This window comes from Diadema antillarum, unplaced genomic scaffold (genome assembly GCF_040938485.1).
Source record: "Diadema antillarum isolate AM-2024a unplaced genomic scaffold, OU_Dant_1.0 scf00000112, whole genome shotgun sequence".
In the NCBI taxonomy this organism is placed as follows: Eukaryota; Metazoa; Echinodermata; class Echinoidea; order Diadematoida; family Diadematidae; genus Diadema; species Diadema antillarum.
The window spans coordinates 3,732,723-3,760,475 of NW_027271001.1; the positions used below are offsets into that span (position 1 = coordinate 3,732,723).

At 38.9% G+C, this 27,753-nt stretch overlaps 1 protein-coding gene across 1 annotated transcript in view; it reads left to right on the forward strand.

The window, feature by feature from the left end:
• LOC139719656 (protein retinal degeneration B-like) overlaps positions 1-22,178 on the forward strand; it is a 70,099-nt gene extending 47,921 nt beyond the window's left edge. The window contains exons 9-22 of the mRNA XM_071631062.1: positions 670-753; positions 1,139-1,424; positions 2,603-2,813; positions 4,409-5,027; positions 6,336-6,506; positions 7,862-7,999; positions 9,250-9,410; positions 11,597-11,713; positions 12,887-13,006; positions 13,664-13,812; positions 14,383-14,532; positions 16,251-16,434; positions 17,459-17,587; positions 18,345-22,178. Of these exons, the coding sequence (XP_071487163.1) occupies positions 670-753; positions 1,139-1,424; positions 2,603-2,813; positions 4,409-5,027; positions 6,336-6,506; positions 7,862-7,999; positions 9,250-9,410; positions 11,597-11,713; positions 12,887-13,006; positions 13,664-13,812; positions 14,383-14,532; positions 16,251-16,434; positions 17,459-17,587; positions 18,345-18,632 (2,807 nt within the window). The 3' untranslated portion in view covers positions 18,633-22,178. The remainder of the gene's footprint in view (positions 1-669; positions 754-1,138; positions 1,425-2,602; positions 2,814-4,408; positions 5,028-6,335; positions 6,507-7,861; positions 8,000-9,249; positions 9,411-11,596; positions 11,714-12,886; positions 13,007-13,663; positions 13,813-14,382; positions 14,533-16,250; positions 16,435-17,458; positions 17,588-18,344) is intronic.
• The last annotated feature ends 5,575 nt before the right edge of the window (positions 22,179-27,753 follow it).

The following is a 27,753-nucleotide window of genomic DNA, read 5'->3' on the forward strand; positions in this document are numbered from 1 at the left end:
TACAAGCGCAAGATTACACTGTGTTTTCTTAATTGGTTTTACATTCTTTAATAAGTATGGGACTCAACAAATGCTTCAGTGGAAAATACAACTACAGACTCCATTGTTTGTTTGTTGGTTGGTTTGGCCGGAAATTGAAGAATTTTAGTTCCATGCAGTATTAAAATTCATATACCAGTACTAGCCTCATTTCATGCTTCGCCCACTCTCTCAAGCATCAATAAAGTAGATGGCCTGTGTTAGAGTAGCATAGCCTTCAATCCCATGTTCTCCATGACACAGCACACACAATAGCTTCTAAGAAGTCTCAACAGTGTATGAGTGCCACTCTATTTTCACAGGTTGGTCTATAGTGCTGCATGCTATAGTTTTGAGGTGACCTACCCTTACTTGAAAAAGTAGAAAAAATGCAGTGCTGCATAAATTCAGTGGAGCTAACAAACTTCAGCTTCACTACTATCAAAATTCTTGTGGCACCTTGTACGATAAAGTAGTAGTCATCTATATGTGATGCTACATTGCTATCAGCCAAATGAACTGCATTTTATTGAGAGATATTGAGAGGGGGAAAATTAAACCAAAAGCCTTGAAGCTAGGTTAGGCCACGTTGTGCTGACAGGGATTCAATAGATGACGTGCTGCCCTCGTCTCTGCTTGATACCGATACAGACTGGCAAGAGGACCAGGAGGAGGATGGCCCGATGCTGTCCCACTGGAGCTCAGAGGATGTCCTCAGTCCTGTTGCCATGGAAGGTAAGACACGCCCATCATCTTCTTCCATGGTGTCTTGTAGTATTGAGTTAGCCAAGACAAGATGGTAGATGGTAGGCGTTTTTGTGACTTTTTGTCACATCCTGCCAAGACTCCAAACACTTAAAATTCAGGAGAGAAAGATCAAATTGAATTAAAATACACCTGGACTGATTATTGGCTATCATAGTCAAGCATCTGAAAATTGATTCCTCTTTTGCAATCATTGACAGATATGCTCACCTAGCACTAAGCTCATACTCTGGATAGATTTTCCATATATTTGATAGCTAGCTTTTGTACCTCGGAGTGAGGGCCAACAAGATACAAAAGGGTTCATCGATAGTGACCTGGTATTCTTTATGTTTCATTTCAATTTGCAACACAGGGGGCGGTGTTCACTTTGCATCTGAGGAGGGTGGGGCCTCCCACCTGCACATGGGTGATGGGGGCAGCATGCCCTCAGACATCACTGTACTCTTCCTGGTGCTACACGGTGGCAACGTGCTCGACGGCATGCAGGAGTCCGGCGCAAAGAGCAGTGACATCAACACCTTCAGGATGGCCTTCGACGCAGTGGTGAGGGCGCACTTTCCCATGGCGCAGGGCAGGATTGCGGTTAAGCTGGTCACCTGTCCGTCCACCTGCCACGAGGCGGTCAGCCTAATCACCAGGTTTGTCTCCCCGCTGTGTGCTGCTTGGCTCCTTTCTCCACCCATTCAGTCCCAAATGTGCTGAGACTGACAGTATGAACTGGATAATACAGACAGTGTGAAATGGGTGATACAGTCAGTGTGAAATGGGATGTTTGAGGGATCAGAGGAGGAAATGACAGAAAAGCAGTATGTACTCATTGCGATTTATTAGTCTTAAAGTACATGTAAGACTACTTCAGGCAGGTTTGATGTTTCCATTTATGAAAAGAATACACATATTTTATAGAATTGGTGACTTGTCTAGAAACCATTTCAGAAGGATTAAAAGGTTTGTCCTCTGGAAAACTGACTCGTGATTTGATATGTTTCAGTTGAAAACAGTTGATGTATTTGAGAGAGAGTGAGGTCAGTCAAACCACAATGTCTTGATGTGAGCAAGAATTGTGATCAAATAGAGCGTTCAGTTGTATGATGTCCAGGCAAACTGAAGGGCGTGACATAGTCTCTCTTTTATGTCTTATTATGATTATGAGTGAAATTAACTTACCCTACTCTCCTGCATCGTTGGAAAGTCAAGAAAAAATTTGTTTCAATATCCCTGCATTCACACTAGTCCCCACCTCGCGAGGAAAGTCCTGTAGTGCCGGCTTTCCCCTCCAAAACCAGAGTGTATACATAGGACTTGTCTTCCCACCATCCCTGTGAGGCAAGTCAAGGCTGGGGACAAAATACGCGAGGGAAGAGTGACCTTGGGCCATAAATGATTGCCCCTAGCTGTGGTCATCAAATGTGCACATGCACGAAGTGTGGTTTCAAGTAGCAGGGCTCACCCCAAGCCCCAATAGCCTCCCACAGCTCGGGGACGGTTGAGATAGCAGTTCGGATGGTCAGTCATGAATAAGATAAGGGCCCTGTTTCATAAAGGTGTTTGTAACTTAGACTTAAGAACGACTGGTGATCAGTTCTTGTGCTGAATTATTGAAATTCTGATAAGTATAGCACTTCAGAACTGATGACCAGTCGCTCGTAAGTTGTTCATAACTTTACGAACAGCTTTATGAAACAGGGCCAAGATCTCTGATGACTGTCCTTGAGATGCGAGGTCTAGTGTGAATGGGGGGTACTTCTCATGCTGCTGTGATGCATTTACTCAGAGCAAGATAACATTTGAGAATTGACTATTTCAACCCCTCTAGCCTAGGGCCGTGTGGTGGGGACAGTAGCTCATCAGCCTTCGACAACAAACTCCAGACCAATACGGGTGACTTTGTGCCCATCGGAGCACTGTCCATCATGGCGACGTCTACCCCAGACTACGTGGAGGCCGTGACGACGACTGTGTCGAGGATGAACGCTGCGTACCAGGAGTTCATCAAGACGGAAGAAGGGCACAGATTCCAGGGACAAGTAAGATGCTTCGTGTCCTTGGCAACGTCTTTGAAAGTGTTGCCAATTTGTGAATCGGAAACTTAGGTAATAAATCTTCATATCTACTGGCAGCAGCTCTACGGGCTTTACAAATTCCCTGTAAAAGCTTTGAATAAAGCTCTTCTTAATAGATTATATGTGTTTTGGAGGATATTTTCAGCTTATTTGGCAAAGTTCTTCCCAATTTTTGAATGTCAGATGCAAAACAAAAACTTATTTGATAACATTGTTTAGTATCAGCATGTGCCTGTGACAGGTACCACAGTAGCATGTAGCAGGCTGCCCTGTGGGAGGATCTCCTTTCTTTCAACAAGTCCTTCCAATTCGACCTAAGTTTGTCAGTAGATGGCATTGGTTACAGTGTCTCCAATAGTTACCTCAAACTATCCTTTAATAAAACTACTTCTTTTTCTTTTTAATCAATTTACTCTGTATCAAATGTGACCTGGCATCAAAAACCCAAAAAATGTCCCTTAACTCAGATTATTAGTTACAGGCAGGTTCTAAAAGAGCTGACTCTACGCTTTGAAGTGACATGTAATTCAATGCAAATAGACTTAGTTTCCTATTACAACCCATCTAAAGATTTGAAAGAAAGTACATACTTTGGAAAAGTGTGTTTACTGTTAAAAGAGGCTTTGAAGTGTAGGGTCTACTACAGTATTCAAGTGCTTAGTCTCACTCAGTGGTGCTCTGTGCAATGAATGGAACAAAGAATATGATACAAAACTCCATAGCAACCACTATGGAAGAATTATCGAACTAAACTGAAACTGTCCACAGTCTTAAGTACATTGTGTAGGTTCATGACCGCTGTTTTCAGTGCAACATCCTTCCAAAGTTATTAGAGTTGAAAGTGAAGATAGTTTGAAGAGTTTCTTGTGCTCCAGAACTTGTAAATATGAGGAAGCCTAAGTCGGGTAATACAAATTTTGCTAGAAAAACTGCAAAAAGACAATTTCCTGTTCGTTTAATGATCCCAAACTTTCAAAATGTACAGAAGAATAACTTTTTCAGAATGTATTAAAAAAAACAACAACCAAGATTTGACAAGGCTGACCCATTTCACCCGTTTTGAGTCCTCACAGATAATCAGGTGGTAACACTTTTGGTTGGTTGTGTGATGCATGGTCACATGGAGTATTTGAACGATCAAGGCATCTTCTAGTTGCACAGAGAAATGACTTTGCTTCATCCAGTATTCATCACTGTGAGAAGTTTCTACTACATTGTGGTATTGAAGATTTCCACACTGTCATTTAAAAGTCTGCACTGTCTTACCTTGGAATTGAAAGCCTTTAATTACTATTGTTCATGAAATTAGCTCTCAGTCATAAACTTACGAGGTGTGTCAGAAAAGTTCCAGGACTGGTGTCATAAAAGATTTATTTCAAACCCAAACTTCAAACTAAGAGGTTTCACCTTCAAAGCAATCTATTTGGAGTATGTACATTGTAACTGTGATCTTATCTCTCTGCAGCCATCAGATCCTTTATGACACCAGTCCTGGAACTTTTCTGACATACCTCGTATGTGAAATGATCAATATTTTCTTCCTATATTCTGTTTTGCAGGTGTGTGTAGTGGCAGATTGTATGGGGTCCATTCTGGGATATGACGCCTTGTCCAGGGGTACCCTGATGCATGGCCACCAGTATCTATCACCGACCAGTAGCCACTGCAGCAGCTTCTATGATGCCCCTATCTCTCCCCCAGCCCCATCCACCCCCACTGGTAGTCCGGTCCCTAGCAGCTCCCCCACCCCCAACAGTGCCCAGTCGGCGGCGTCGATGTCCCCGCCGCCTCCTCACAAATGCCCCAGTAACACCGCCGTGGAGATGCTGCGCTCGTCCGAGTACGACACCCCCCGCAAGCACACCAGCATGAGCACCAACAACCTGCAGTCGATGCACGATGCCGCTGTGGCCGCCGGAGGGCGCTCTCCGACCGGCGTGCTGTACGAGCGTGCCAAGCGCTTCTCCAACCCCACCTTCTCCACGAGGGATTCGTTCCAAGGCTGTGGGGTCGACGTCGGCCCTGATGGCCGTCGTATCAGCCTCTGCTCCCAGGTCAGTATGACCTCTGACATGATCGTACCCAAGGTGGAGTTTGAGGTGACTCACTTCTTCATGTTTGGTTCACCACTGGGCATGGTGCTGGCTTACAGGAGGTCTCTTCAAGACTTTAGACCTGGTAATCACTCTTCTCTTCTCCTTTCCCCCCCCCCCCCCCTTTATTCATTCCAGTAGTTATTCATAGTTTTCCATCTTTCAAAATCATTGAGTGTAATTTGTGCTTCATGTCATTAAAATTACTGTAAAAATAGTGAATGGCTCTTGTGGAGGTTTGAATTTTCGAGGAATTTCTTGATTATTCAATGACGCCTCAAATTCAATAAAAGAAAAGTATGGAGAAACTCCGCCCCCCCCCCTTATTCATGTTAACAATGAGAACAAGAATTATCTTCCACTGTCTTTCAGTGGTGTCAGAAATTAGGTTGACCAGTTGTACCTTTTTATATTGCCCTCTACCCATGGAGTACTGTGTCGTTTTTAATTTTTACAAATTTTGCAAGTCAAATGCTCTTCACAAATTTAAAGACATGCAAAAATATTGGCTCTGATCCTGATATGAATGTGATGTGGGCATATACATTTCTTCGTTCAGTACAGTAGTCTGTGATCGGAAATTTAACCACTCATGAAATCGTTCGGTAGTCCCGATTTGTGAAAATTTAGACTCGCTGTATATATATACATATGGTGTATACAGTAAGTTGCATGTCCTTTCGTCTAATGATATGCCCAGTTTAAAGGGTGTGTACAGTTCTTGTTGAGGTGAGGATTTAGCTTTTAACGTTTTGCGAGATATTCAGAAACCACTCCCTGAGATGTCAAAGAGCATGCAATTCTCAGAGGTATCAAAAGTTTATTTGATGAAAATCGGTTTAGAAATGGCTGAGATATCCAAAAACAAGGTGAAACAAAGAGATCCTAATAAAGTTGTGGCCTGTCGCCTTTTATTATTATCAACTTTTTGGATATCTCAGCCATTTGAAAACCAATTTTCATCAAATAAACATTGAATCCTTCTTAAAATTTCATGCTCTTTAATATTTCATAAGAGGTTTCTCATTATGTCACATAGGAATGTTCAAAACATGAATCCCCACCTCAACCAGTACTGTACAGTCCCTTTAAGCAGGAGTTATACTATTTTGAATCCATCAGATTTTTTTTTTCACTGTGCAAGCTGATATCAAATGCTATATGTTATTGGTCTGTTAGTCCATGTTCAAATGCACATTTGATCACTTTGACAGACATAACCAAGTCTTAATACCAAGTCCATTGCAAAATGTTCGTTTCAAATTTGTAATAATAATGCCAAATATGAAACATAATTAATTGTCATAATATTTGTCCTCTATCATATTGGTTTTGTTGATTTTAGATGTTTGCTTAAATTTTTTTTTTAAATTTGTTTTCCTGAATCTTTTAGCCCAGCCCATAAAGCCAGTCTGCAGCCAGTTGTACAACCTGTTCCACCGGACAGACCCCTCGGCGGCCCGCCTCGAGCCCCTCCTACACAGCAAGTTCTCCCTGGTCACGCCCTTCTCGGTGGAGAGGTACCAGAAGTACCCCCTTGGTGATGGGCGACGGAGCGGGTTGAGTAAGTGCATCCCACTTTTACGCTTTCCAGTTTTGTTTTTGTTGTTATTGTTGTTGTTGGGTTTTTTTTTTTTCACTAAGTAAATTATATTGTATGCTGTGAGAATTGCCTGCACTGATTTAATATCATCTTATAAATTTCACATATGCATATTGTTGTGTGAACAACAAATAAATTACTGATTTTCATCAAAGTAGACTACAGATACACCACATTCCCATAATGAGGAACATTAAAAAAATGTTCAAAAGTTAAATCCTGTTTTACATTTATGGTAATGATGATAGTCCAGCTTGAAAAAGTAACATTTTTGTCATTTTAAGGGAATATTTCAAGTGTTCTATTTACGATATGTGTGACTCTAGACTGGGATTTTTGCTGTTGCTACTTAGCAGCAGGGTATAACTTGATCTAGAAAATGCTGTCTGTGGCTACAATTCATTATAAGATGTCCATGACAGTCTTCATCTGTAATTTTGTTGGGAAGACTAAAATCTAAGAGTACATGTAGTTTCAATGTTGATGGGGCAGAGTGAAGTATACTTCTCTGGCTTCAGATAATGTAATCTCATTAAGGACGATAGCTGATGTAGTTTTCTACCTATTCTGATTCGCATTATTATGCTCTTTACGTAAGTGCAATAATTTTGCCGTAACTATCAGGCTAATGGTCAATGATCTATTTGAATTCTTAATGTTACCATTTGTACTGTAATCTCTGTAAAGTGTTAGTTTTGGTTTCTACATTGAGACCATGGTTTTCATGAATAGAGAAATGATTTTACTGCCTTTCTTTCTCACGGTACACATATATGTGTCTTTCTCATCCTGTCTCACTCTCTCTCTCTCTCTCTCTCTTTCTCAATCTAACTGTCTGCCTGTCTATCTATATATCTATTATCTGTCTATCCAAGTTTCTGTCAATTTATTCTATCTTTCTGTCTTGCTATTTCTCTTGTTTTACTATCCGTTTTCTGTCTGTCTGTCTCTCTATCTATCTATCTAATTATCTATCTATCTATCTGTCTATCTATCTGTCTATCTATGTACCTATCTTTCTATCTATCTCTTGCTCTTTGTATGTATGTATGTATGTATGCATGTATCTTTTCTGTCAATCTATTTGTGTTGTCTTTTTATCTATCTATATATCCATCTATCTAACCACTTTCTATTTATCTATCTACTCATCTTTCTATCTATCTATCTGTCTGTCTGTCTATCCATCTCTCTCTCTCTCTATGTATGTATGTATTATGTATCTATCTATCAATCTATCTATCTATCAATCTATCTATCTATCAATCTATCTATATTCATATCTCTTCCCATTCCTCTCCCATCTCTCACTATAGTTGATGCCATCACTGCTAACATGCTGCTGTTCTCTGAGGGAAGAGCCGATGGGTTCGCTAGGAGGCACGCCAGCGTGGCGAGCTCGGCCAGCGAGGCGGGAGAGACAGAGGGTGTCCTCTCTGGACCAGCATTACACAGTAATTATTCCGCCAACTTTAGATACTTACTTCTCTCCTCTTATACTTCTTTTAGTGCAGTTGCCCAGGATGGCTTGTTGAGGTGATAGTTTAGTGACCCAACACGGAACTCTTATTAATTATGTGTGTATATGTCATTCTTTTCTCCCCCCTCCCCCCCAAAAAAAAAAAAAAAAAATGTAAGGAAAGTTCACTATTTTTCTCAGTAAACCATATGTTACTGTAGATGACTTATTCTAGAGATAATTGTATCATAGATCTTGTTCACATTTTGTATATTTAACAATACACTATTACTTAATATTGATTATACCGATTAATGTTTTTTACATTGCTTGTTTCTACCCCTAACTCATATTTTAGAACTATTTTGAAGCACTAATGTTAGATTTTTGTTTTATCTGCAAATGATAAATAATGCCTTTAAGTTTGTTTGCATAAAAGAAATGTATCAAACCTGATGTGATGATATATAATGTCCAAACCTTCATTTTTCTAGTTTAAAAATGTGTCTTGCCATGAATTATTTACAATGAGAAAATGAGCCAGTCAGGCATTGATAGTTTTTGACACCTATCTAAGCCGTTTAGTATGGAAACAGTTTACTAGTGTGAATGTATGGGGAGGAAAAGAAATCCAGGTACTTCAGGAAGAAGTACAGTTAGAGAGATAGCCCACATATCCTGTTTTTCCCACCCAAAAGCCATATCAGTATCAACTGTTTAAAACATTTAGATACAGTTTGTATGGGCAGCTGCAGTATATGAATCAACAATGACTTGCTGTTATATTCTTTGTAAAGTAAGAGTCAGTGGAAAGTTGACTTGTATGCATATCTGTGTGTGTGTGTGTGTGTGTGTGTGTGTGTGTGTGTGTGTGTGTGTAAATTTGTATACATTCATTCTTGAACACTTTGCTTACTTTATTCTTTAGAAATTATCATTGTATCATGATGTATGTGAATATGTTTTCGAATAATTGACAATTGTACTGAAATTTCATTTGCTGTTTTTATTCACATTCAAGTGAAGCATTTGATTGATGCAATATTAAAGTAGTGAATAAATTGAAGCAAAAATTCCTGGAAAAAGACATGCATTGAATATACACAATTTATTTGCAAGGCAGTATGTTTGTACAAAATCTGAGATGTGAATTTTGCAATGCATGGAAATACCAGCACCAATACATTGTACCACCCCTTCAACTAAACATGGCAGTTATGAAATTTATTTATGCATTTATTTTAGCTGTCAATGCAATCACATCAAAATGGTGGGGTAGCAAGAGGTTGGACTATGCCCTCTACTGTCCCGAGGCTCTACAAGCATTCCCGACGGGCGCCCTCCCACATCTGTTCCATGCCAGTTACTGGGAGTCGACCGACACGATTGCATTCATTCTCAGACAGGTAATGAGGGGTCACACTTGGAAAGACAGTAGAAAAATGTTTGTGTCATGATTGAACAATGAAAAGCAAAACATGGTTCTAAGACACCTGCAGAATTGTCCAATTTTGCTCCAAAATATACACTTATGCCTAAGAAATGTGTGGAATAATGGTGTAATAAGATATTTGTTGGGTAATGACAAAAATGTGAAATATTGATCAAAACTGAGAACTTACGCGAGGGGGGTCTGGTTAAAACTCAGACTCAGGGACACCTCGGCCCCGCCATCACAGCAAGGCCGAGTTGTCCCTCTGGATTGTACAGTGTTGTATTCTGGGAGTGCTTCACGTTCTGGCTGGTCGCAGTTATGGGCCGATACAACATACACATCAAAGAACTTCTTTGGCGCGCATACAAACTGAACATGTGCCTATGTATAAAATATGTAGCGATCAGAAACTAGTTCTCAAACCCTTACCAGAACTATGTTTTCACTTTTATAGTAGCCATCTGCAAGTATTGTATACAAACCATCAGTCTAAGATTTAACATGTTAAGCTGTAAATTTGCCTATTGTGGTGTATGGAAAAAACCAATGTCTGTAGAGTTTTTGAAGCAGGGGTATAAACTTAATAACTAGATACTGTCAATAGATTTCTCTTGTGATGGTTCCATAGTGTGACAGCTTTCCTTAAGTGTCCGTTCCCCTGAGCGTGTTTGCATTTGTGGTTTGTGCGTTCTTTTTTTTTTTTTTCCCTACGACGACAGTGAGGCAAGCTCTTCCAATTTTCTAATGCAGAATTGCATGTTTATGTGTGATGCAGAACAAATTGCACATAGAGAAAATGAACTGAAAGTAAACTGTGGAATACAAGTAGTACAGAGTGTGTGGTATATTAGCACCCTAAGTTTGCTTGTCGCTGACTATAAAATTCAAGTGTGTGAAAAGAAATATGATCTGCAGAGTTCTACTTCTCTTTGTAGCATATTCTACTTTCACATGTAGTGAGAACTGTATGTGGTGATAACATAGCTTGATGTGTTTCTACATGTTATAAAGGAATTGCTGATTCTAAATGCTGAGTGAATAATGTGTATTAGGGGCACTGTGATGTAGTGGATAAGACTCCTGACTCTGAATCGGAGGACTCGAATTCGATTTCTGCCCGATGCTTACATCCCTGGACAAGATGTTTTAACCCACTACAAACCTGTATGTCCCTTTCGACCCAGGTGTATAAATAGGTACCTGGCAACGCTAGGGTAATTATAATGGCAGGGCCCTCTTGTAGAGCAGTGGCAATACTGAAGAGGCTACCCTGATAAATAAGACATTATCATTATTATGATCATATTATTATTATGATCATTATTATTATTATTATTATTATTATTATTATTATTATTATTATCATTTTTATTATTATTATTATTATTATTATTATTATTATTATTATTATTATTGTTGTTGTTGTTATTATTATTATTATTATTATTGTTGTTGTTATTATTATTATTATATTATTATTATTATTATTATTATTATTATTATTATTATTATTATTGTTATTATTATTATTATTATTATTATTATTATTATTATTGTTATTGTTATTATTATTATTATTATTATTATTATTATTATTATTATTATTACCTCCGCCAAGGGAGGAGGTTATGTTTTCGTTACCGTTGGTTTGTGTGTACAATATATGTTCGTTAGTTAGTTTGTCCATGTGCAAAATAACTCAAAAAGTAGTGAACGGATTGGAATGAAACTTGCAGGAAAGCTTGAGAATGACACAAGTAACAAACAATTAACTTTTGGTAGTGATCTGAGAATTTTTGGGGAATTTATGAAGGATTTTTGATATTTTGGCAGGTAGGGTTAATGAACTTGGGAGTTCAGGCTGCGCGTATTTGAGGTTTGCATGCACGCACTAAAGTGCGTGCTCTAGTTTCTGCTAGGGCGAGGCGCGCCGTGCAGCTGAGGGTTTATGACGTAACAGAAGCTTCTATATTGGGAAATTCGGCGTCTTTCAGCACACTATAAACACTTTCAGCATGCTATAAGTACATATGGGTGGAAATCACTGATATCTCTATGGAAGAACAAGATCAGTGGTGGAAATGAGCTGCATGCTTGGCGGAGGTCTGCGCTCTCAGAGTGCTTCTCTAGTTATTGTTATATTTTCCTGTCTTCCAGGTGTTCCATAGTGACAGCATCAGTGGCCATGGTGGAGATGGGTCAGTGATGGCAAACTTTGTACCAGCCCAGCCCAGGGAGAAATGGCAGAGGAAGAGGACATCAGTCAAGATGAAGGTATTCACATAACCAAAAACAAAACAAAACAAAGTTTTCTTGACAGGTATCAGATTTTTCTGTTTTATTTATGACCTTATTGATTAATGAAAAACTTTTATTGCAAAATGGTCTAAACACCATTTTTAAACATTTCAAAGTAAGTCCATCATCAGAGGAAAATTAAACCCTTCCAGTATAGATACCTCCCTTGTAACATATTAAGGAATATTGTATAAGTTATGATTAAGACTCTCCTGAATTTTCTTATTATTTTATTTGTTTTTAGCAGCTTTAATCACAAATATCTAAACTTACCAAGAATGGATTTAGCTCATTTTGTGATAAAATTCTTTATTTCCATATTAAAGCATAGCAAAATGATCAAATTATCATAAGAACCTGAAGTAAAACCATCAAAGACAGACATATTTGCTGTAGCTCTCAGTAAGTATGATTTGTTTCTTTGATCTGTATATTATATATAACCTAGTGAAAAACAAAGAATCGGCCTGAGATTTGAATATATGACTTGCTGATACCAGGCAGCCACAACACTGTAAGAAGTGAAGCCTGTTCATGGCAGTAACACAATGGCCTTGCAACAAATGTCAAATTGAGAGCAGGATGAATTATGTAGATGCGAAAATGATGTTACCGATCTATTTTTCATCAGGAATTAAATCTCCAAAGTAAATTGGTAAACACTGATAGAATGTAAAGGTAAATTTTGTTCTGTTCCGCAAACTGAAGTTTTTCACACTCTATATCAAATGATGCAAACTACAATGTAGTTATGTGACAGTCTAAGACTTGAGTCTTGTGGTGCAATGATTAATTTGTAGTAACAGTGGAAACTGAAATGTAGTTGGAAATTCCTTGACTGATGTACATGTATGAGTCACTTCAGTTCGGTGACACAACATTTTCTCCTGCGACAATTGCTCCGGTCTAATTTTTTCCAAGGACTTTAGGGCTAGGGTTATAGATTTGATAGGGTTTTAGGTTTAGTTTGATGTGAGGATTAGGATTAGGGCTAGGGTTATGACTGGGTAGAACTCACCTTTGGCTAAGCGTGCACATATTTTAATGGAGCAGTTGTCGGAGGAGCAAATGTCATGGAACCCTTCAGTTCACATCTGCTTTGCTAGTATGCCGTAGTGTGGATGAAATGTTGTGTTTTGTCTTCCACAGCAAAGTGTGAACCCGAACCACAGGGCCAAGGATGTAGTAGTCATGGAGGGGGCTCCTCAAACACTAGTTGGTAGATTTATGTACAGCACCTTGGACATGGTCACTCTCACTGGGGAAAAGGTTGGTTACTTCATTGATCATCCTCGTACTCTTCTTCTTCTCTTTATCCATTTGTCCTTCTATCTATCCATGTATCTGTTTATCTAGATGTGCCTCTCCATATACCCATGTATTTACACTGTATGTACAATGTGTTACTTTACCTCCATAAGTATGTGTGTGTTGGTGTAGGTGTGTTAGTAAACTAGCCAATGACACGGTAGAAAACAATTCTGGCAGTTGTAAATTTCCTGCTCAAATCCATTGTTTGAGAGCTTTATGTAAAGTGAAACATTCATAGTCCATCGTTTGTGACTGTATCACACATTTTGTTAAAATTCTACATTGACAATGCTGCTGACATTCCGACTCAGCTATTGTGCATTTTTGAAGCAAAAATCTTAAGTGTAGTGTGCATTTGACTTGGTCATTAGCTTTTAAGATATGTCATCATCAAGCTCACGTTGAAATACTTTCCATCATTTGCAAAACCTCATTTTTTGGAAGCAAAAGTGACCACATGCTAAACTGAAAGATAAAGGAAATGACTGAATAGGATTATCCATTACTCCCGTTTCAGCCCTGAGAAATTATACTGCAAGGAGCAATAGATTTCCACTGTTCAAGTTGGTTTCCCTGGCATCCACATTAATTTGTGGTGTTTTCATTTTTTGCCAGGTGGACATTCACATCATGACCCAGCCCCCATCCGGTGAGTGGGTGCATTTTGCCACCGAAGTGACCAGTAGCAACGGGAGGGTCTCCTACACCATTCCAGAGTCCAGAAGACTCGGCCAGGGCATCTATCCGGTCAAGATGGTAGTGAGGTGTGTACTGGGGAGAATTCCCCAGTGGTCAATCAATCCACTTGTGGTGCTTTTGTCTCAATGTCCAGGTTTTGACCATTAGAAGCTATTGCTTTCCTCTAAAGATGATTTTGAATGGTAATGAGGATTTGCTACTTATATCTGAGCATATGAAAGAATGAACCTATTGAGATGTCTGTTTCTTTGTTCAAAGAGTATGATTCTCTGTGTTGCAGTCATTGATTCAACTTCTGTAGATTGTAGATTGTTTTGGTGTATTATACCTCAAGAAATTGATTTCATTGTAAGTTTAGGCTTATGGAAATAATAACGAAGTGAACTGAATTGTCTCTTATTCATTTACATGCATTCAGGGTTCTTTGTTTGACTTGTTTTTTTAATTGACAGACATATCAATTCTTATGATTTCAGATTGTGTTCAAAGGTATGAATTGTATTCAATAGGAACCTTGTTACTGAGTCCTTGGGTTTGCCAAAAAACAAAGAAACAACAACCCACAAATAAACTGAAAAATATCTGGACACAGAACTGACCTGTTGTGTGTTTGTGTATCTTTTCACTGTTCACAGAGGTGACCACACGTCATCCGATGCCTACTTGACTGTAGTCCCACCCAATACTGAATGTGTCGTGTTCAGCATCGACGGGTCTTTCACCGCCAGCGTCTCCATCATGGGTCGTGACCCCAAGGTCAGGGCGGGGGCCGTCGATGTAGTCAGGTGAGGCATATGTATGCTTTGAGCGGTCAGTGTGAGTGGACCGTCCTTTTAACCTTGGGAAGTGTCCATCAGTAACAAAATGTTGATGTCAGTATTTGGAGTAAAACCGTGTTTTTTACCTGTTTAACCTGTTTAAGTGGTAGCCTACAGGTAGCTAGGCAAGAAGGTAAAGAATACTTTATCTGTATATTTCATGTCTGAATTAAACTTTATTTATGTGTCTATATTATTGTCCCCGCCGAACGAGTTCGAGCAGGGGACTATGAAACGGGCTCCGTACGTGTGTGTGTCCGTGTGTCCGTCCGTCCGTCCGTGTGTCCGTGTGTGCGTCCGTGTGTGCGTCCGTGTGTGATCAAAATCTTCAATTTGCTACTTCTCTGTCATTTATGAGCCAATTTTGATTCTGTTTGCTTTATATGATAGCACTACATGGGAGCTTTGAAACTTCTACACAGAATTTCAGTCGTGACCTTTGACCTTGACCTTTGACCTATATCGTACATTTTGCTACAAAATGCTACTCCTTCGCCATTTCTAACCCGATTTCGATTCCGTTTGCTTTATGTGATGGCACTAGGTGAGGGCTTCAAAACTTCTACACAGAATTTTGACCTTTGACTTCTTTGACTTTTGACCTTGATTTTTGACCTGTATTGTACATTTGGCTACAAAATGCTACTCCTTCGCCATTTCTAACCCGATTTCAATTCCGTTTGCGTTATGTGATGGCACTAGGTGAGGGCTTCAAAACTTCTACACAGAATTTTGACCTTTGACTTCTTTGACCTTTGACCTTGATTTTTTGACCTATATTGTACATTTTGCTACAAAATGCTACTCCTTCGCCATTTCTAACCCGATTTCGATTCCGTTTGCTTTATGTGATGGCACTAGGTGAGGGCTTCAACACTTCTACACAGAATTTTGACCTTTGACTTCTTTGACCTTTGACCTTGAATTTTTGACCTGTATTGTACATTTTGCTACAAAATGCTACTCCTTCGCCATTTCTAACCCGATTTCGATTCCGTTTGCTTTATGTGATGGCACTAGGTGAGGGCTTCAACACTTCTACACAGAATTTTGACCTTTGACTTCTTTGACCTTTGACCTTGATTTTTTGACCTGTATTGTACATTTTGTTACAAAATGCTACTTCCGGCGGGGACATATATTATGCACGGCGTAATTTCTACTTTTCCTTGTTTGCTGTTGTCTTATGATTTTCATTGTAATTGCCGTGATACGGTTTCCCAAGTGTTCATTCATCAGCAAGTCAGGAATGCTATTTGCTTCTGATGTGTGATATTGTATGAGCTTTATGCCTAGTAAGCATGTAGATAGCATCATCAAATTTCAAGTATTGTTTTACATACTTTGGCTTTGTTTTTTATTAATGCAGTGCATTCCTTGAAGATGTAAATGAGTTGAAAACAATCTAGTTGGCATTGTAATTGCTCTCACTTTGTTGACAATATTATACTTACACACTTAACAGATAGTCACTAGTAATAAAGCACGCATTAGACACTGAAGCTTTTTTGTATTCTTGTTGTTAAAAATAATCTACCTACCAAACATGAGTTGGAAATAGGTGGGAAGGAAAAAAGCTTAGCAAACAAATAGAATTGATGTCTCTAGTTTCATTCATGCCACTAAATATATTTTTTACCCACTTTCATGACTGTCCTTCTGGGGACTGTGGTGGCGCCCTACAGGCACTGGCAGGAGCTGAACTACCTGATCATCTACGTGACGGCAAGGCCCAGCATGCAGAAACAGAAGGTGGTCTCTTGGTTGGCCCAGCACAACTTTCCCCACGGCGCCGTCTCCTTCTGTGACAGCATCACTACGGACCCTCTCCGCCAGAAGGCCAACTACCTCAAGGGACTCATCGAGCAGGTCGGGCTCCAAGGGGAACACCCCAAATTTCTTTTTACTCTTTCTCCCTTTTCTCTCTCTTCTTTTCTTTCCTCTCTTTCTGTCTCGCACACCTTCTTAGAGACTCCAAACCCAAAACATCTCTTAAACTGGAGATTCTCCTGCCCAAACCCTCTAGCAAACTGGGGACTCTAATCTTACGAACATGCACTCTTACGTGCAGTACATATCATGAATGCTAAGTGTGACATCCCTTGGGGCAGGGGTCCAGGCTCTGGAATCTCTAGGGTTCTAGGTGCTCTCTCATGCTATCTTAGCCTTTGCTTTTGAACATGACAAAACTAACAGTTGGATGGGATAAAGCTAGATTTTAAGCAGGAGACACTCAGCTAGAGCGGGAGAAATGTAAACTACAGAGGAAAAGTGGGAGATTTTGAGAAAATGGCCTCAAATTTTGAGAGTTGGAGTCTCAGGTTTTTTGTCAAGAAGATGTGTATCTGGAGACCAGCATAAGTTCAATTCAGTACTTCCTTCTGGCCCTTATACCATTTAGAGAACTTATTACATATTTTAAGGCAGATATTTGTTCTACTCTACATTGATGTTGTGATGGTAACTAACCATATGCATTCTCCATTTTTAACTGTTGAGGACAGGTTGATTTTGCTACTACATGCATTTTCCATAGACCCCTGCCCGAGTATACTCAGGACTTGCCCTCAATGGGTTGATATTCATTCATTCAGTTTTTGTTCCATCATTTGCTTCATTCAACCAATCACTCATTTGTACATTCATTCATTCATGCAGTCATTAATTCGCTTATTCATTGATTCATGTAGTCACTCGCTCATTTGATAATAATCATTAATATCATGCTCCATACATTAATTTAGTCTATATTAATTGACTGATATGTCTATTTTTGCATTAAATCCTTTATTTGCCTCTTCCATCCATTTTCATGCATTCAGCCATCCCTCTGTCATTGAGGCACTGAATTTCATGTGTCAAATTTTCCACTTATCCTTATTCTCTGTTGCAGAACAAGATAATAATCCATGCTGCATACGGTTCCAGCAAAGACATCCCAATCTACTCCAGCATTGGCCTGAAACCATCCCAGATCTACATTGTCGGCAAGGTCTCCAAGAAATACCAGAACCAAGCCGTGGTGAGTATCATATAATCTTCCTAGCTGAATCCAGTCTTTCGTCATCTCATTGATTTTTCATTTCCAGCAAAATTATGTACAGTCATGAACACAATTGTATGATTGCAAACTATCTCAAATATTTACATCTGTAAGTGAATTGCTTTATGGTAAGTGTCGCAAAATTTAAACAAATTCATGTGGAGTGAATTCAAAATATTGTGTTATATTAATTAATTGATGAATATTTTCATTTGTATTTATATTGAAATGCCAGATAAATAAATAAATGAATACGTGAATGAACAGATAAATGAATAATGATAATAGTAATAATAGCAGTAGTAATAATTGAACAATGGGTATTGAAGTAGGTAGGAGGTTTTAAATGGAGGATACATGTAACAAGCTGCCTTCTAAAAAGATAGTAGTAGGGTTCTAATGTTTGTAGTAATCCTGATTTCCACCAGTCATATTTTTGTGAAGATGTCATATGTGATACAAGGTTCCTCATATTTATTTCTTCCTCTCTGTTCTTTCGTGAAATATATATCTCTGTTCTTTCGTGAAATATATATCTCTGTTCTTTCTTGAAATATATATCTCTGTTCTTTCGTGAAATATATATATCTCTGTTCTTTCGTGAAATATATATCTCTCTGTTCTTTCGTGAAATATATATCTCTGTTCTTTCGTGAAATATAATCTCTCTGTTTCTCTTTCTGTTTGTTTGTCTTTATCTGCCTCACCATCTCTTCCCTATCTTTCTCTCTCATAGATCCTGAGTGATGGCTACGCAGCACACCTAGATGGCCTGAGCCGTTGCTCTCGTCCGGCTGTCGGCAATGCCAGGGTGGTGCTGCGCAAGGGCTGCTTCAGCCTGCCGGGACGCTCCAAGCCGGTGCGTGCAGCCAAGCAGCCCGCCACCAGGACGGCGTCCTACCACGGGGCCGGGGGCGTCGGCCCCACGGGAATCGGGGCGGGGTCCAGCCCCACAACCACCGGCGGCAGCGTCGGGCGCACGCTGAGCCGGGCCACACAGGGATCCGTCAAGTTTGAGGTCTGAGATCAGACGGCATTGCCTGCTGCATGTGTTGCTTTTTTATTTTGAGAATGCAACGTGCAATGGATGGAGTCCAGCCATCGGTCGGAATCGATTATCGAGGAATCAGACATTTTGGAAGAGATTTAAGTAGCAGTTTTCTGCTTTTATCTGGAGTGCAATTGGAACCGCCTGTGATTGAAAGCTGCCAAAAAGCTGCCGAAATCACCCCAAAAACAGGACAGTGTCCTTCTTTTGATGAAGAAATGAAACGTGATGATGGATTCGGTTTGTCGATAAAAATTCATCCATGCTGCCGCCACTCGGAATGAAAACTCCACTCTCTGTCGGAGGCTAATCGGCCAGGGGACGACGTGGGGTGAGAGGTCTGAGACCTTGGTGCTCCGAGAGTAATCAGATAAGACTGCAGCCTGTATTTATCTCTGGGTTTTTTATCCGCAGGAGATCAGAAAGACGAAGGAAAGAATACTAAGATTGACAGATGGAAGACCAAGCTGTACATCTAATGCAAAGTGTGATGTTAGGTGTTCTTTGAAGACACTGCGAGAAGGATTAGCTTTACCAGCAAACAGACATTGTGAGATCTATGTGTCAAATCATTCCATATTTAAGTTAATTGTGAATAGAGTGTAATCTAAAGGATTGTACTATTTTGTTTTGCAAATTACACTAGTCTGCTTGTGTGTTTTAATGTGATGATCAAATAGCAACAAAAAAAAAATATAAGATAACGATCACATGACATCGATAAATTTTTTTTTGTATATTTGCTAAAGAGCAGAGAGATATATCATTTGCAAGAGAAAGTTATAGATTGAATACAAATATATTTTTAGTGTAATTACAGAGATGTATAACATGTATTCTAAGCATTGATGTTGGGAAGTGGTTCAGTGTAGGGGCATGAAGGAGTAATGTATGAATGTATGTGTACAAAGCTCCCGCATTGAAACTGAGGCAGAGCAGACATTTTTTTGATATGGCGATTTTGACATCTCATTGCAAAGACAAAGGAAAAGATATCGATTATACCTCGTTGAATCAGAGGGTCTGTGAACACAATATTGGATATCAATCTAGCGAAGCTGTTGAGTCTCCCTGATTCTAAAGGAGCCGTCCCCAAAAGATTTACTATTTCTTGATGTCATAATGTACTCCCCCCTCCTCCCTCCCCCGATTTTGGGATTATTTTGGGGTTATTTTTGCCCAGTGAGATGCACATAACATGCAATCATCTTCCTAATTGCTCCTTGGAACCCTTGTGGTTTTGTCGTGTGAATGTTCGGCAGCCTTGATGTAGGCTAGCAGAGGTATAATAAAACTTTACTTCCAGTGATAGAATTCTTATTTAACCTGTTCAAGACTGGTCCCGAGTATACTCGGATAGGCATCTATGGGCAATGTGTGTTGTCGAAAAATCCGCCCGTCCTCAACGGGTTAATTCTCTTTGGACATAGTTTTCTATTTTGGGACATAGTCTTCGTTACCAGCTTGGCAATACGTGGTAACACTTGCTGCCCTTGACAACTGTACCATTGAGTATGCCAAGGGTCATGCCATGACAGTGCGAGAGAGTTGGAAATGTTTTCTGCAGAACCTTACCTCAAGGCTCATGAAGCAAAACAAGAAATCTGCATAGAAAAATAAATCTACCTAGTTTTCACTAAATAAGGCACAATCATACCAAACCCTTATCCTTTGTTATTTAGGGGAGTATAATGTGCATTATTATTACATGTATTTCATTAGAATAACCTTGCCAGGAAGTTTCCATTTTCTATCTTTTGGTAGAACGTATCTTTAAAATGTCATCTTTTTATCTTTTCCTTTCTTTTTTTCTCTTTTGTAAAGAAAATATTTTGATGACAGACAAGAAAAGTTTAAGCAACATGTAAGAGAAGTTTAAGCACCTCTATCACAATTAATCAACTGTTTTACTGGGGAAGGTTAAGTAATGAATAGGTCTGATCACTTGCATTCTAAGGTGTTATGGCAAGTAATTCACCAATGTTAAACAGTGAAAGGAGATGCACATTTGTGTGGATGGCATCTATGAGGCAAAAGTAAAGATCTGCTTCCCCTTGACAAATGTACAAAACATGTATGCAGTAGGCATCAAATTGTTTCCAAAGTCACTTCAAAGAATGAGTTCCTAGTCCTTTGTTACATGTCTGTTTGATGACCTACCATGGCCATAGTCACTGCTTTCATGAAATTCCCTCTTGAGCAAAATTTACTGTGGCTGTTGTCCACACATAGTATAAGGTAGGGGCATTAGTACTATATTCTTCTTCCTCTTCTTTATCTTGAGGGTAAACTGCCTCCTTCCATTTAAAAGTTTATTGCAGATATCAGCCAGTCTTTTTAGCATTTGGCCACTTCAGCCTACTCTTTGCAAGAGAAGTGTAGTGGGTTCTTTTCTATTCATAATGCCAGGGTAACGCTGTCCAACACAAGGGAACGACTGCTTCAAATCTCCTCCGAAAAACTTAGCAATGAGGATAAAGTGCCTTGCTGAAGGTCACTACTGCCAGGCGGGGAATCGAACCTCGTACATGCATGGAAGCCCACGGTCTTATTACATTTATGCAGTATGAACAAAAATATCAGCTGCTGGGTGGACTAATTAGACATCTTGTACAGCTTCCAGTGTGGGTGGAGTTCATATTAGGTTTTGCAAAGCTTTGACCATCCCTGAAATGGATGAGACTGGATTACCTTTTCCCATTTCTCTGCCAATAGTGAATGCAAAATCCTTATTGTATGGCATGGTTTGGAGTGGCAAGAAAAAAAAAGAGAGCCCCTCAGACTTCTACCTTTTATAATTGGGATGTTGGATACCCTTTTTCTCATCTTTTTTTCCTTTTTTTTTTCTGAATTTCCCATCACCAGCAGTCAATGTTAGGGTAGTGACGCACACCGACATCATTATGGTAATGTTAAATATTTCCTGCCTAGCATTTTTTAGCCAGTGTTTGCACTGTAGTGATGTAGTAGTGTCTGTCTTGTGAATTTGATAAACATGGAATGAGGTTTTGAAGTATAATCCAAGCATTTTCACAGTTGTGTAACTTTACACAGCTGATCAACGTTCTAGTTATTGGTGCATTGTTGCAAAATGTTTACAGTTGAGTGGCTTGTACTAGAGTTTAACAGTCATTTACCTGTGAAGGACCAAACCTATATCCAATATGGTTTTAGAATATATGACTTAGACAGAAACAATGTAGACTGATGATCAACACCAAAGTTTTCCTAAAACACACAAATGAATTAAAAAAAAACACATGAAATTATATTGGTGTGGAATATATTCTTAAAGCAAAAGATAGAGTTTTATAGTTTGTGAAGAAGGAAGAAATTGCTGACCAAATATTTTGTCTTGCAGAGTCAGTGTATCTCGATCTACTGGTACATACTCATCATTTCAGCACTCTGCAACTCCGAACAATTACAAGCCTTGAAAAGTTGGCTCCATGTGAAGTAAGATTTTGCCAAAATTTGTGGGGTTCAGCTGTGTTGTGGTGTCACGTCGGGTTTTGATAAGGTGAGATATGTTTTTATGACTGCACCATTCCAAGATGAATCAAAATATTTGTGCGTCAGTAGTGATAAAGATTTCCTTTTTTCTTTTTACTGTAAACTGTAACAACTCTTCTATCTATCACATACATGTTTTGTGATTCCAGTGTTGGCTTTGACACAATTGATTTCCCCCTTTAAAATCGAAAGGGGAATTGTCACACAACGGTTTGTCACTTTCGACACATGAGTATTATTCAGTACTAGTGGCTAGGTACGTGTACATGTAGATGTGTCCATGCTCCCATGTAGCAACTATCCTGATTAAACAAGAGATCAGAAATTTAGTCGGTTGTAAAGTTACATGGAGTTTAATGTGTGGGACCACATGTCACACTGTAACTGCCACGGGGCTACCATTTCAGTGGAAGTGGAATTTTGTGAGTAAATATGAGATTAAACCAAACCAACCTTTGACTTTAGAGGATTTGTTGTAAAATATGGCATGAAAACATGAATGGAAAGCAATGTGAGATACTTTAGAAATATTTCACAAGAGGAAGACTTGACCTCTGACTAGTGTTACTGCTGTGACAACTTAGTGTGCGATAAAGAAGACAAAAACTGGAAAGAGATTTTTTTTTTTTTTTGGGGGGGGGGGACTGCAGTTGAATTTAGATTCACAGGCCGTGTCTGTTTGGAATGTGTAAGTTACCTAATACCTCTGGGGCTAAGGTGTGCTATTTCATTCCCGCACAGTGAGTGAATTTGAGATTTAGAAAACTATTTTTGTTGTGTCCCACTCTCTATACACTAGTTTCTATGACAGCTGAAAACACAGAATATTTAAAAGTCATATCTACGGGAAGACATGCCTTACGTAGGCACTCAAGTACTGTTGTATTTGTTGTGTGAGTAGCTAAGTCTTGTGCAGTGAAGGTTTGCGTTCAAACCATAACACTGTCAGGCATGGAAAACAAGCATCTTTTGCTGCATAGTTCCGTCAATGTCTTTGTATTCTACCAACGACTTAAACTGTAAAAAGAAAAACAAAAATCTTGCAAATACTATGTATATATTGTATGCAAATTGAATGCCTTGGCAGAGATTTAAGATATATTACAAATCATTTATGATGACTCCCTTTAATGGGGAAGAAGAAACAGGTGAATTGTATCTTGTGAAGAAGGAAGCATGACTGAGATTTAAAAAATAGAAATGAAGATGAGGAAGGGAAATTAGCAAGAAAACTATGATACATCATAAGCAGGGTTTTATGGTTTGCATGTCTGTTTGTGTGTTAATGATGTGTGTAGAATTGAGGATATAATACTGTTTTGTGAGTTGCCAGTGTTGTTAACATATTTGAGGTACAATGTCCACTTTCAAATCCCATTTCTTGAAGGGTGAAGAGGTTTTAGCTCCAGCAGCCAGGGGCAGAAGTACGTGTCAGTTGAAGCCAGAGTGAGGGGCAAGAGATGCACCTTGCAAGTTTTGTCAAATGGAACTAACATCCTTCTGCTTCTACATGGAAGATGTGGTGCTTAGATGCCCATTGTCACAGACATAGTAGTATGTGCAGAAGGTCACTTGTGAGGTCTGTAGAAAGATGTTGCGATATCAAGAGGCTAGAACTTTATGTGGGTGAGATTATGGAGTCTGGTAGAGTTGAGTGTGTACAGAGAAAGTATGTGGCAGAAAGTTACTTGTGATTGTGAATAAATGTTATATTAGGTATAGTGCACCATGTGATTACTTCTGTCTGTCATCAAGAGATCTGAGCATGGTCTGCATGGCCTGTGTTGCCATGACAACATAGCACATGTAATTCATGCTGTCTCAAATGTACATGATGATGTGCATACTTGTGTGACGTATGCGTGCATACACCACAGATATTTGAATATTGTGTCTGCTCTGTCTAATCTTCATATGCCAAAAGCATTGCTTGAGCAAAAAATTGTTTTCCTTTTTTTGCACACATTTTCAAAGTGTAAAAGTTGTACAATTGTTAATAAGATTGTATATATTGTAAACTTCTTCAATATGGACAAAAAATATACCCACTCTCATTATGGCATGGCTATTTGTTAAGAAATGCTCGGTACTATGGTAGTGTAGAAGTTGTGGATTATCTGTTGTTTTTTTTCTTCCTCCGACATTGCGTTTTTCATGGAGTAGACATTTAGAAACTTTGCGTCACTGGCGGCGAGTCAACGCTAAAAAGGTGCAATGGCAAGTGTTATTTCTAGGGTGTATATGTACAAGGTCACAAACGGGTGTGTGACATTGGTTCAATGCTTCTTCTATTTCTCATGAAGCTTAACATGCAGGAAGATGTGATATGTTGGAAGAAAGAAGTATCACTGATAGCGTTGGGAAGTATAACAAGTTCCTGTACCTGCATGTAGACCTTTGCTAACATTATGCGTTATTGTTTGGTTTCATGTCACTACTTCACTGTTTTTCACAAGTGTGTTAACTTTTTTTTCTGTCTTTTTTTTTCATTTTCCACAATAATAATTATGTTCTTGTGAACTTGAGTCATTAACTGCAACATTTACAGAGTTGGATCTCTTGAGATCAGACAGAGTTATGTGCCAAGGTTTGCTGAGGTGGACACAATCTTTTATCTATTTATTTGTTTATTGTCTTCTTTTTTAAAGATGTGCATGGTCTTAGAGCATCTTTTATATCGCTAGAACCCCATTTAGTGCAGAGCTTTAGCTGTAGTAGAATCTCCCTCATACTCCCCCACTTTTTGGCTGCTACAAGTGCTGCTGTACTTCACATTATCCTATCCCTAATGCAATTCAGAATGCCAGATGTAAAAATTGAGTCAAAACACTTCCAAAAATCATGTACTCCTATCATATTTATGGTTTCTGTTAGAGATATTGCAAAATTGAAGACCGATGTCGAGAAAAAATGAAGTGTCTTCTGTGTGTAGCTTCTTCAAACTCTCCAATGGTTGTTCTTTGCATTTTGAGGGAATCTCCAAAATCTTGTGTACAGTTTCATAACTTGGACATTCAGACACCCAAACTGTGTATTATCTATTTATTGAACTGTACGTGTATTTGTCTTCAGGTATGTGCCCATGAATGCAGTGAACAGTCACAAATTTGGACATGTTTAAATTTTGTGTTTTTCTTAAAGTGCACAAATAGAGGTCCGTCTACTGCAGTGTTGTATGGTATTTATTGCTTATTTTTGTGCTTGAAAGAGGCTGTTTTGGCTCTGGACTATAATATAGTTATGTGCTATGGATCGAGACTTTACACCATATCTCATGGTCACTCGTTTATACTAAGGATACAGATTTATTTTGTCCCCCACCCCATTTTCATTAAGTTTATATTTTTGGGGGGTGTTTCTTTCTACCCCATGGGTATTGGCCGATCACTCTTTTTCTAAGCATTTCAGCCATTCATTATATTTTTTTTATTTCATTTTTGTTTTGTTGTATTTTGTTGTATTTTGTCAGGTGAGACCAGTTTGTACAATTCAGTGGCAGATCCAGAGGAAGTGGCACTGGGTGCGCGCCCCCTCTTTATTTTTTCGTAGATCAAAAGAAATAACCAGGAAAAAAATGGGGGGCGTGCACCCCCTTTGATATTGTAAAGGCCCCTCTCCTTTATGGAATTCCTGGATCTGCCCCTGTTATTGGCTATAATAAACATTCAGAACTCCAGAACCTTCTAGAACAGTCCTTTCCCATGCGTGATTTTAAATAGTACGTCCCCTCAAATTTGTAAGGTGTAAACTAGCTTGATAATGGCAAGGATTTGGCGGTCAGCTGTGGATTATTTCTGTATTTGATTCTTTGTGGCACTGACAGGGTCTTAATGGCTTGATGATGAGGCCTTTATATGCATGTTTCAGAAACATTTTGTGTAAATAATGTTCTTGCTAGGGTGAGCTCAAATGGAAGAAGGGAGTGACAACTTAAGGCAATCTGTATATTTGATATACTTCACTGTGAGTTTTGTGTCATTGTGTGCTTGTTTCATCTCTCCAGGTATGCAACCAGGCATCTGCTGTGATGAAATATTTATCAGCATTTTCCTTTTTAAAACAAGTTTTTTAAATGCTTAATGTGTACAGAATTCATTCAAAAGTAAACACTTGATTGCTTCTTCTTTTTTTCTTTCTCCCAGAAAAACTGTTGAAGATGGTATAGCTACATTTGACTGTTTTGCAATGAAATTAGGCTTTGGTGTAGTTTCCAAGCTGTCTGTATTGTAATATCGCTAGATTGAATAGTGTATTTTTTTTTTAAAGTCAGATATGAATATAACATTCTCTTTTTGACAAAAGTACTATTTATCACTCAGAGTTTCTTCTATTCTATGTCATCGAATATTGTGAACCTTCTCAATTGGCACTCTGTGTTGGGCCATTTTGCACCGATTTTCACAGCATAAGTTATTTTATGTATCTAAATACTGTACGTGATTGTGGAAGCAGAGATAAGGTTTGTGTGTATTTGTATTGTCGAGAAGCTTGCCTATTTTATGGTGACCTCAATTCTTTTTCTTTTTTATCCGCAAAAGACCTGTGTAATATTGCAATTCAACACTGAATCAAATTGCGTATTTCCGCCCGTACTCTCTCTAAAAAAAAGAAGAGTGAAAATTTTCACTCTTCTTTCTTTAGAGAGTAGTGCTCGGAGTGTTATGTATGTATGTGTAGTGAATAGCACATTATGTTCTGACCCCATACTACACCCCATAAAAGATGTGGATGTAGTTTTTGTGAGTGCGTTGAGAAATCATTGAAATTGTACTGCACTATATCAATTCAGTCAGAAAAGTATGTGGCCTATGCACCTTGCTTTCACAGCTGGCTAATTACAAAATTAGTGGGTTTTTTTATGCCCCTAACCCAATTGCGTTCCAGAGGGTTTAAATTCCACAAATGTAGAAATGTCAGTGAGACTAAACTCCCCAAAGCTCTGATGTGTATTTTGGTCCCCATGCATGTCTTGTGATAATGTCAGATTCCAAGCTGCCAGTATAATGTAATAATGATGTATCCATGATACCAGGAGAGCTGATCTTCGGCTAGATATTTATTTCTTCAGTAAGAGATGTGTTGCCTCATGTTTTTGCTCCCCTGACTTCGCTTTGTTTGTTGGTTCACTGCGACCATTGCTGTGAACCAAGACCTTGTCTATCTCTTTGGGTTCCTTCCCTTGAAAATGACTGTCAACTTTGTGTGGGTCAATGCACTTTAGATCGTCGCTAAGGCTTGGACTTACACCATTTGACATATCATTTATTGAAAGTTGTGATTTCATGTGCAGGCCATGCTTTTCTTGTTTAAAATTCTGCATTCATATATGACGCTCAAGCTGTGCTTGCGCTCTGTGAACAAATACTACAAAATTATGATTATACAAGAGAGTGCATTCTTGTACTTTGATGATATTTTTTAAGAAGAATATTTTGTTGCTCTGCTGTTGCAAAGAAAGTAGTTTACTTTGGTTTTTATTTTTATTGTGTGTGTGTGTTCACCTAAGTTGAGATGTGCATATATATGTTCTGGGCGTTTTGATGCACTCAGATTTGTTTTGATGGTAAGATCAGATTTGTTTTGA